The sequence below is a fragment of the Opisthorchis viverrini genome (genome assembly GCF_000715545.1).
Source record: "Opisthorchis viverrini unplaced genomic scaffold opera_v5_80, whole genome shotgun sequence".
Taxonomy (NCBI): Eukaryota; Metazoa; Platyhelminthes; class Trematoda; order Opisthorchiida; family Opisthorchiidae; genus Opisthorchis; species Opisthorchis viverrini.
Genome location: NW_008751735.1, coordinates 1644454 through 1656181, shown reverse-complemented (window position 1 = coordinate 1656181; position 11728 = coordinate 1644454). Strand labels below are relative to the sequence as shown.

The following is an 11728-nucleotide window of genomic DNA, read 5'->3' as shown; positions in this document are numbered from 1 at the left end:
CGCTCCAGCAGCAAAACCAGTGAGTCGATCAAGTTTCACTGCACACTGTGGTGCTCAGTTTCCTACTACCATTTGTCCGTACTGCATATTCTCCACTTCGCCATCCCCACTTACTCTTTCCGTGGCCATATGCCCAACAGCCCAAGGCCATTAAGCCCCAGTGACGGTTTTGGGCTTTAGTTCAAATTAGCAGGCCATGTCGTGGCAGTTCTGCTGCCTCTCCAGATCCATCATTCTGGCTCCAAACTTCCTGCAGTTTGAGGTTTTTTGTCACGTTCCATTCAGGAAGCTTTCTGTTATCCCCTCACTCGTATTGTTTTTGCCCGCCACTTTCAAATGCTAACGATCATATCTTGTGTCATCTGTTATGTTTTCCATAGGCGATAAAGGGGCCTTGTAATTTTGGATCCTTACCCATGCCACCTCAGGTGCGATGAAGTCTACTTCGTTAATGCCCACTGTTTATGTCACCGCCCCTTTTCCAGGAAAATCCCATTATTCGCAACTCCCATGCTCTTATTCTGACTGTAATACTAGGATCATCCCCGACGGTAGCTACCCACCAGTTTGGAAAAAATATCATTATTATTATGCTTTCGAATGAATACAAAATCAGCCTACTCTCCCACGCTAGAATACCAAAATGCTCTCTTATCTGTGTCAGCGACCTTCCATATGCTGTTGAGGTCTATGTTAACATTTGGCAGATGTTCTGACACCTTGCAGCAAAAGCACCACCGCCATCCGCACGGATGTCGACGCTACAAAGTGATGCTCAAGAAAAAATATCATTATTATTATGCTTTCGAATGAATACAAAATCAGCCTACTCTCCCACGCTAGAATACCAAAATGCTCTCTTATCTGTGTCAGCGACCTTCCATATGCTGTTGAGGTCTATGCTAACATTTGGCGGATGTTCTGACACCTTGAAGCAACAGCACCACCGCCATCCTCACGGATGTCGACGCTACAAAGTAATGCTCAGTTGACTGGCATCCTTAGACAAATTACAGAAAATACACCCTTTATTCGTTCGGGTGAAACTTATCACACTGTGGTATACGGCGTCGGAGTGAACCAAGAGAAATCACGGGGCTAGGTAACAACGATGGTATAGTTATCTGACTCTCTTCACACCTGTCATTATAACGTCAACGCAAAAAGCTGGTTCAGAAGCCATTCCTTCTTCAGATGACTCAGTTGACCTTTTCATTTATTAGTGACATGAACGTTTGGGTGGTCTGTGCAGGGTAGGTCAAAGCGCTCCTTGAATAGACGAACCATATTGTCCACGTATTTCGGAATAACCAGACGAACTAGAAATCCAGAATTAAGCGCAGCGTAACAAGTAGCATGTATGTTGTCGAATTGGCATATATGAACAGCATATGGAATATTAAAACAAGAGAATAATGAACAGAGCAATGAATGGAGTATCAATCATGTTCACCACATCCGCCACACCTTGAAATAGCGTGTGGATGTTTATAGTTCAGTGGTTGTCTTGATCGCAATCTTTCGGATCTTCTCGAAATGGGAACTTCATATTCTTCACAGGCAGTGCGTTCTTCAGATAAATCGTTTTGTTCGGATATCATAAGATGATTTACAAATGACTCATTAGTGTTTGAAACAGCAGGAGTGCCGTTAATAGACTGACCTTTTGTATTGGTCTCGACCTGGTGAATGTGTCTCTGGTTACAAGAGAGGTCAACCAAATCGAGAATTGCGACCATCCGTTTATCATTTGACGATGTATGCAGAGAAGAATACGTTCCGGAAATCAATTTACTAGCCTGCAACACAATTTTGATTCAGGTAACGTTTGAGAAAAGCACCGCCGCCGTATAGTATAAGTTGAAGAGATTCTTTGTCTATTCACTCATACGTCCATTGTAAACCCTCAAACGACGAATAAGGAAATATCTCTCTGTTTGGTATAACTACGCTGAGTGAAAACCTTGGTTTGTTTATTCAACAACTTGCTTGACTCACCACCGTCCTCTGTGATTGTATTGCGATCATTTTGTATTAAAAAGGGGTGTGAAGAAACTATAAGCAAAATGGAAGTTCAAAAGACGTAAGAGAGGCGCAGGATAGAAGTTCTTGTTTCTATTTTCACTATAACCCTTTGTTCTTATCCGCAGATTCCGTACCTTCAATCACATGGTGTGGATTCACCAAGCCCAGCGAGACGGCCGAAAACTGTGCTAATACTGGTCAACTACCGTCACGCTAACCAGGGTTCCCGGCCGTCCATCCTATCTTCCTAACCCGGAATTCAAAACATGCATATAGTGGACCACTACAGGGACCATGCACCCTGGAACGCACCCAACATCTTTCTCGCTGATTTACCTTCAATCTACGAAGGGGACTTAAAACGGCTAGTTCCTTCCGTCCATAGGTCAACGCCAAATTCAATAAACATTATTCCTTTTCCCGAAACATCGCAGCATCGTCTGCCTTCGCTGGCCGATGTTTAATGAAGACAAGCTACAGAATGTCCAACAGAATCTTGCAACGCATCTCACACCATATCCTAACCAGCAACTTTGTCCCTGTTCGATGCTGTCATCTCATCTATGCTTATCATGTCCTTTAAAATCCTCCTCAAGAAGGCTTCAAGCTAACTCATCAGAGTAAGTATTTGCGCAACGTCTTCAGAAACTTCTCCTTGTAAATGGAGACTCTATTCTCGAACGAAGCTCAGGAATTTGCCACGCCAGCTCCTTGTTTCTTCACATTGAACAAGAGATGATGCAGTCATTCTGCCTCTGTTTTTCTCTGATTGAAAACTTTATCCGCCTTCAGTCCCGAATCGAAAGATAAATGAATTCGAAAGCCAGGTCTGACCCATCATTTTTTAATCACCTGTAGAAAAATCGCAGTTTGGTTAGTTCATATCTGCCATATGAACATATTGAAGCCATATTTTTGACTTATCATAAGCACTCAATCGCGTCCGACACGTTCCGCAGCTTCAAAGACGGTCTTACGGGATTCAATGGAAAAGACCCCACTGGATTAAAGCATTCTTATCGAACAGAACAATCCGATTGAAGGTTTGCTCAGCCTGCTCTTCTACGGCGTTGGTCTCTACTGGAGTTCCCCAAGGTTAAGTTTTGGAACCACTGCTGTTTCTGATATACGTTAACGACTTTCCGGATATTGTTGAGAGCCGATGTTAAATTTTTGCGACCAACCTCAAATCCTGGAGTTCCGGTGCCAGTGTTCCCTAACTGTGTGAAGACGCTGTACTGCAGTGGTCATTAGGCTGCCAGCTTCTTCTGAATGAATAGTGTGTCCATATGTCATCCGGAGGGGACTCAGCGAACGTTATTGTCCTTTGTGGTGTTAACGGATCAAAAGACATCACGAGGATAGTTACCAAAAGGGATTCGGGTATCTGGCTCTCTTCAGGCTTGACCTTCTCACTGCATCATGGGAAATCGGCCCAAAAGGCATTTGCTATTCTGCGGATGATTCGGCGAACCTTCTACCGTATTACTCGCAAGGATTTCCAAATACTCCATGAGCCTAACGTCAGACCGCTTCTTGAATATGCCAACCAGGTTGTCTGCTCAAGACGTGAGCCGAATGTTACCCTCATTGAGCGTGTCGAGTGAGCTGCTACGGAAATGGTTGCAGCTCATAAACCCGTGGATTATGAAGCGCGGCTCGTGGTGCTTGACCATTTCCCCCCGGAGTATCGTTCTCTCCGAGGAGACCTAATTCACATTTATTTCCTGCGTGAACAGGATATTGCCAACAGGTTTTTCGACCGCTGACACAGCTAACACACGGGGGGATATGGTGAGATTTCGAGCGCAGGGTGCACATTTACGTTAGGCAAACTTTTATCATTTCGGGTAATTGCTGTGCGGAATGACCTTCCTCTGGCGTTTGTCCACGCTGCACGTGAAACTCACTTTAAAGCACAGTTAAACAATTTTCTTGCGAGTCCTCACTCTGACAAGCGTACCGCCTCACGCTACACCATTTTTTTCGCTTGCACCTTTTAGGTGAACGGCGGTCGCTGAACTGAACAAGGCCGACCCGTGAAACTTGGGCAAAAGCGACGATCCTCTGTATCAATCCGTGAATCCGTTAAAAGCATACACTGTTCGTCCTACTTTTCCTCTGCTCAACACCATCGTAGTTCCTTTTCACTGACCAGAAGTGATAATCATCCATCTAAAAGCCCTTAGTTTTCTACTCGCATATTGCAGCTGTTGTGCTAAGAAGCTACCGTTTTGCTGTGTCCTCAAAAGTGCTGAAAACTGTTGAACCAATGAGCGACTAGTATTTACGGCACGCAGTGGTCGGGTCTCGCCGAACGCTTTCTCCCGGAGGTCGCCGAAACAATGGCAGGGAAAGTCGTGAAACAGTTAGCTGGAAGTGGCACGGGACAGAGTCTCTCAGACATAATGACAGCAATGAAGCACACGCTATCGGGATCCCTTATTGCTAAGATAATCTGCAAGGCAACTACTGAAGAAATGATATCACCCAAACGGAAACATCTAGCATGTAAGACCCTATTTCAATTGTATCACCAATTTCCTTCTAGATCTGGTGCAGTGTACCTTTGAGCCAAGGCTGTCAATTCCGGATTTCGCAAATTATCTCATCGGTCGAACACAACACAGTAACCTGGTTGTCGTTTTCAAGGCGTTTATCACAATCCACCACCTTATGCAATATGGACACGAGGTAATTAGCGCACTGCCATTTTACAAGTACCGTGGCTTCGCATTCAGCGCACTGTTTTATCCAAGCGCAATACAGAATCATGCTCATCTCGGTTCACGTCGAACGCTTCACTGACATTTAGGGTCTTTTTTTGGTAAATTTGCGTCTAGAATAGCCCGATCTCCGGAGTGTCTTTAAAGAGGAAGTTAGAACGGAGAGACTTTCCTAGCTCGTGGAAAGACTGTCTAATTGCATTTGCCTCAGAGACGTCTGCTGGGGAACGTCATTAACAGGAAGATTGATGGACTCCATGCAGACTGTATGCTCACTTTTGCCGACTTGACAAGGCAGGAATTTAATTGCGTTTAATGGAGGGAAAAACCTTTTCCTTCACTTTATTGGATCGCATTTGTTACCTATAATTGGAGGTTGTAATAATAGTAATCCTTCAGCTGTAGCACCCTTTCGATGCCTAGCTGCCATGCCACACGAAGGAAACATGAGGGCTGAGATACTGCCAGGTTGCCCAAGCCTAGACAGGGGAAGTCGAGAGGCAGAGGTCAGGTTCGAACAACGGACCTTCCGGTCAGTAAATTCGCGCTCTAACCACTTGGTCCATCTCGCAGGGAATAACCTTACCGTAACTCTTAGTTCTCACTATAGTCCGGGTGTAGTGAGTGGGAGGAAAATTCTCGTGGGTGTTTCGGTGCATTTCAGTTATTCCACTACAGAGTAATATGCAACACTAACCAACTGATCATGTTATTGCCTACAATGCTTGATTATATCTTGTACGTTCTTCAGTTTACCGGTGACCGAAACTGTAGTAGCTTGAACCAATGTACCGTTGGCAAATGGTTTACGGCTGGTAAATAACTGTACCAGATACGTTGGACTGAAGTCGGCAAGTTAGCTACGAGAGACTCGCCAACTTCTTTGAAGAGAGATGAGGTGAGAGAGAGGTGAGATGCAGCGTTCAATGGGATTTGCAAGTCGCCCCAAAAATAGATGGTTTCACGGGTTTTGAGCATGGTTTCTTCCACCTTTTTCATCCAGATCACCGTTTGAGTCCTGAACGCTTTTCAGTGAACTTGTTTCGATACGGTTGGGCTAAAAAGATATGCAGGTAATGAAACGAAAGACTTTGAGTCAACCAACGTTATTCAGAGAGGCACACGTGCCAGTGTAATGCTGTGGTCAGAGTCAAGTGGACAACAATCTAGTATCAAATTTCTTCACCGGTGGCTGTGCGTGTATTTAGGGGACGCAGCATACATCGATCGCGAGGGGAAACGTGTTCTAAGTATATGACACCTGTTACTCAGTTCGACACGGATACTGAGCTTAGCAATGCGGGCGAATTCTTTGAGTTTACTAATGACCTATTTTGGTTTATTTACTGGGAAGAAGTACGGAGTAACGGTTGGGGGATTCAGAGTTAAATGAATCGAAAAGACCTGGGTTAGTGATGCTTCCTTGACTGAGGAAGTAGGGCTTGGTGTAGTTAGCTCACATTGAACCTTTGAGTCGAAAGTATGGCCAAGAAGACTGGGAGGATGTGGGGATTTTCTAAACCTTCCCTCGGTGACTGTCGGCTGGTGTGAGCGTTTTATGCAGTTCGATTCGCTACTTTTATAATTTCTTTCACAAACAATTTATTCCGAGTCGAAGGGCAGGTCTTCGCTTCACCGTGGGAAATTTAACAGCAATGCACACCTATTAAGACATGGTCAAATTTTGTGCGAGTATTCCAAGAAAAACGAGTGTTGAACATACAATCGCCCTCAGTGGTTGGTCGCTTTTGTCGAACTGTGCTAATGGTTAACTTGAGTTTGGTGATGCGCTGACAACTGTATGAAATTTTTTATGCAACTTTGTGCTTGCAAAAAACATGCCACGGTTGGGCACTTTCAAATGAATCGGCGCCACTGTCTTTTTCAACACGAGAGATGAGACATAAAACGTGCTGGTGCTACCACTGGCTAGGGTTGACATCCATATTCTTCACCTGATGGCGAAGGTTTGAAATCCCGAAATAGTACTTATCTTTGTCGGCGGCCGCACCGCGGTTCGTCGGGGTGTACGCAAAGGTTACGAATCAGGTACACCTTCCATCTAGTTGCTGGTGGACCGTACCGCACACAAGCTGCTGTTACCGGGAATCTAACCTTGACATCACAAGACGATCTCACAATCATCGGATAGTTGAGTTGGGTTCTTCTTGACTGTTTCGAAACGCATTACTCTGGTCAGGTATTTTGATGCGCACCACACGTCAATATCCAAGTAGGATATAGAATTAGGTTGGTCTGTTGACCTGGTCGGACAGAATGCTGTCAATACGGACGTGTGAGTTGGCATAAACGGATCATGTTTACCGTTTCGTATCTGAGGGTCTTGAAACGGAAATTTGAAAGTGTTGCGCGTGAGCGGAGAATGAAGATAATTCAGTTTGACCACTGATGAGAAGAAAAACGACGTCCAGTTTATCATCATGGACAGCACATCGGTATTCAACACTCATACTTCGCTGCCGTACAACCATGATTTATATGAAAGCCTTATTGTGAAGATGAGCATAAAGGCGGATAGGGAAGTCACTTGGACTTACTTTAATCATTTCGAGGCGCCTACACCTCCAGACACTCATTCAGGCAATCTCAATAGAAACTAACAACAAGGACGCCACTGACATCGGTTGGCAGCGATATCTTGTAATGCCTCCTACCAGGCGCACTGGGGATCAAGCGGTCTCCATCCTGGAAGGCGAGTAGCACCCAAGCGTTTCGTAATCTCCTCCATATACCTCTGCCAGGTCAAGGATTGGTCACCTCTGCTTCCTCCACTCTAATTTGGGCATGGAAAACAGCAAACAATGGTTCGGCATGCGCAACACATGTCACAACAAATGCAGCTTCTAGTGCTGGACACAATCCTCAAAGGAAGTCCCCACTGCACAACCTGAAACTCGGGTTCTAATTATCTCGTTACAGATTCTCCGACACCAACCCACACGAGCTACGGCTCTGAGAGAACGATTTTGGAACACCTGAAGACGTGTCAGTTCCGCTGCTTAAACAGGCCAAGTCTCAGAGCCCTACAACAAATAGTCCGTAATGTAGCCAGATAGACACTTCCCTTGAGATTAATGGACGTACCGTTTTGACGCCGTTGGCATCAAACAGGAACCAACTCTTGCGGTGCATTGACCCCATCTGAACTAGTAAAATTTCCAAGATAAGTAAAATGCTCCAGAACTTCCAGCGCCTCTGGATTGTAGGTGATATGTTCAGTGACTTCATATCTAGGAGCATGACCTTGCACCTTGTGAGTGCAAAGTACATACCAAACGGCGGGATGACTTTCGTTATTGCATCCAAAAACACCTGCGGCTTCTCTTCGAAGACGAGAACGATGTCGTCTGCATATTCCGGATTGACAAGGTTTTCGTCACAGACTATTTGAACACCGGGGTTTTGGAGAGCTTCCAGCGTTCGTCCCATTAGCTCATCGATCACGAAATTTAATAGGGATGGAGAGAACGGGCACCTTTGACTTCACCGCTCTGTGCGGCAACTTTTAGTAAGCTCTCCGTATGCTTTCACATCCGGAAGTCTGGAAATACCAAGAATAACATCCTGTTGTCTAAGCCGAAGAGCCCGGACCAATAGCTGCTACTTTGCTGTGGTGGTCGGCCTTCAATGTCGTAATGATCCTCTAGGCTGAACTTGCTGAAACGTTAACTATACCAGGAGGGTCAAAGAAGACCAACTGGACGAACAGTAGTGCTGGATTAGGAGCTACTGCAGGACACCGGAGGAAAAATTTACCTTCTACTCCTGCCTTATAAGTTAGAATTAAGTCAACCTCAGAACGAGCCACCTCAAACAAATTCCCTGTTCGCTATCGAGAACCGGTGGTGCGAGGTCGAGGGCTACTTTCCTCACCTTAGTCAGCTCCAAATCTGATTAATGCCCATGTCAATGCGACACCATCTGTATGAATTCAGCTTAGATTCCCGATACTTTACTTAGAAAGGCAAGATATGAATGTGTGACACTAACCAAAGGATCTGTCTAACTTGTCGGCGTTTAATATCCATTTTTGTCAGGTAGGTCAACAGGCCTTCCTTGCTCATGCCCTTTTTCGTAAAAATCAAGATGCGCTTTGCTCCGAGGCACCCATACAAGACCATATCTTAGTATTAGTATTTTCACGATTTACCCCCCGATTCAAATGACCCAGAAGAGCCAATCCGTGGTCTCAATGATATGGGTGTTGCGTTGACTATGAGAGCGGAAGATGCTTTGCCTGACAAGATTCCCGTGGACAGTCGAGCACATGCAGTCAGACGGACTCGATCTGTTGAGATTAGCAACCAGCGACCAAAATCAGAAATCTTTTCGTCATCTCCGCGTACATTCCAATAAACTGCGATAGTGATAACTGTCAAACCTGCTTGTATGGGAAGCTTTCGAGGCTCTGGCAGGTGGTCAAATGCCCGAATATCCCTATTCTGGTAGGCGGTTTGAAGACCCAGCAACAATCGACAAAAATGAGTCTTTTTGGTCAGATATTTAGTCTACCTATTTCCAGATTCGACATCGGTGACCGTTTTCTACAGCTGTGCGCCAATCATATATTTTTCGGACATCACGATACCTGGCGCCTTCTGAGTAGTGACTAGTCAAGCATTCCTATTGATTACTTGGCAGTAATCATCCCACAATGAGGCCACGGTCTAATTGGAAATGGATCCTATGTTGGGGGGCGAGATGGACCAAGTGACTAGAGCGCGAATTTACTGACCGGAAGGTCCGTGGTTCGAACTGATCTCTGCCTCTCGACTTCCCCTGTCTAGACTTGGACAATTTGACAGTATCCCAGCCCTCGTACCTCCTTCGTGTTGCATGGAAGCTAGGCGCCGAAAGAGCGCTACAGCTGAACGATCCTACGTTGATCCATATTCCTGATTGAGGCGAGGTGGGTTCAACCGAGACGACAATACAAGATCTCTGGGATGACGCAGTCTCAGGAGCGAGCGGGCAAAATGGTAACCAAAGAAAGTACAAGAAATGGAAAAAATGACGGTTGGGATTGGTCGGGCGATTTCGCTTGCCCGAAATGCCCAGGTAACTATCAACGTACCGTCTGCTTCGCACCGGGACATGAAGTACTCGATTCCCAGAAGATTGAGTAAAATACTAAGCGACCTGAACTTTTCCTGGCCTTGTTTGTTAATGCAAGGGAAGGACTTGTTCACAGTGTGACAAAAACCTGTGAAATCATTTTGAAAGCGGATCTCTCGTCGCTCCTATCTTCAAAAATGTTAGACTTGTATGTGAGGAGCATCAAGGTATCATCTTAACCAGTCACCTGTGAGTGGCTCCTAAGTACCATACTTCGCAGATGTATTACCACTCGCGAGAGACGAAGTCGTGAAAACTATGTAGGATTGCGTCCGGGTCACGGACACATTGACCACGTGTTCACCTAACTACAACCTCTGGAACACCGCCATACATGCGGAGGACTGATAGTTATTGTCTTCCTAGATGTCAAAGCAGTGCTCGAGCCACTTGATAGTGGTGTTAATTATCGGGTTTCAGTTGCTTCTCAATCAGGAATAGCTATAAAAGAGTCACTGCTAACTATCCCTTGTCACATTCACCATCTACCTTGGAGAACCGGATGGATGTGAAATTTGACCATGTACAGGCGAAGTGTAATATGGTTCGCATCACCCACTCAACAGAGCGGCATTTTCGACATCTGAGTTTTTTTCGTGAAGAGTAGAGTACTTCACTAACAGTAAGAATCCGACAAGGATTGTACTATCACGCGTTGCGCAACCTTTCTTTCTTACGGTCATTAGCTCCGCTCCTTATTGCAGTTGTGTGACATTCCCAACATCGACGAAACCAAACCATCCATCAAGGCAAGCAAATTTAGTGAGGTCTCCTCAGCCCCAATAACCAACGATCCTTGCCAGCGCAAGGTCGCTTGCTACCTTTGGGGACGGGATGGTAAATCAGCCACAATGGGGGGTGTGTGCTGTTGCTGGGCTGTGTAGCCTAACGCAGCCCAACGACTGGATCACGCGTCGTTCGCGTGACCTGATAGGTTGCTTTGTTTGGTTGGCTGACAGTGTCTGTTCGTCACGTTGTCATATGTTTCACCCACCTGCTTCACGTCATGAACCCGCTCAATGTACCGCCGGTCCAACTCGCTCTCTGCGTTCTGTCTGCTCCAAGTGTCCCAAGCAAACAAAAGAAACACGGCCACATCTCGTAGATTAGCGGTTATAACACTCGTCTAGGACCTGCTCACATGAAGTAATGTGTGCTGTAAAAGTTGCATTGGAGAAGCTTAGATTTATTAGCTAGATACGTACTCTGATCATTGCCATTTGATTATCAATATTGTCTACTGCTTGTACTTTATTAAGATCTCGGTTCTCAGTTAATATAGATTACTTTGTAGTTTATACTATTTTTTCCAGCGTTTTTCGCAGTTTATCGCTTCAAACAACTGCCACTTCTATCTGCCTAGTTTGAGTGATCGGAATACTTTTCAAGGTAAGTGACATTTTTTACTATTTTCGTCAGCAAACCTAACTCAACCAACTCTGCTAAATCTCTTTGACACTTCCTACGCGTTTTCGCATTCCAACGTGGACAGTCTATTACTGATGTAGACATATACTGATATGCCCAGTACATAAAAGATATCTCCGCAGGCTCGGGTCTTGAAGAGCACGGTTTTGGAGTACAGTTATAGTGAACTTGGCTGGTGATGACAACTGTGTGATTGGGTTTGAAGCCGAATCTATGTTGGGTTCCTTGCTTTGGTCAACAGAAACGAAGGATGTGCCTGAACGACAAATTAGTAAGAAAGGGAAATCTTGGGGCTCACAACTGACTGGGACTTGTGATTACCTGCACCTTTTTCCCGCTGGTTTCACCTAGATTAACTTCTAAATTTACGTGGAGGCCGGGTTTGCAGGTAGTCTTCTTCAATCCAATTTTAT

At 45.3% G+C, this 11728-nt stretch overlaps 1 protein-coding gene across 1 annotated transcript in view; it reads left to right on the top strand.

Annotated features, from left to right (window-relative positions):
* Positions 1 to 4322: 4322 nt before the first annotated feature.
* The window catches only part of T265_04680 (hypothetical protein), a gene marked incomplete at both ends in the record, with an annotated part of 11840 nt that continues 4434 nt past the window's right edge, over positions 4323 to 11728 (top strand). Inside the window, 2 exons of the mRNA XM_009169471.1 lie at positions 4323 to 4719; positions 11201 to 11276. Coding sequence (XP_009167735.1) covers positions 4371 to 4598 — 228 coding nt within the window. The remainder of the gene's footprint in view (positions 4720 to 11200; positions 11277 to 11728) is intronic.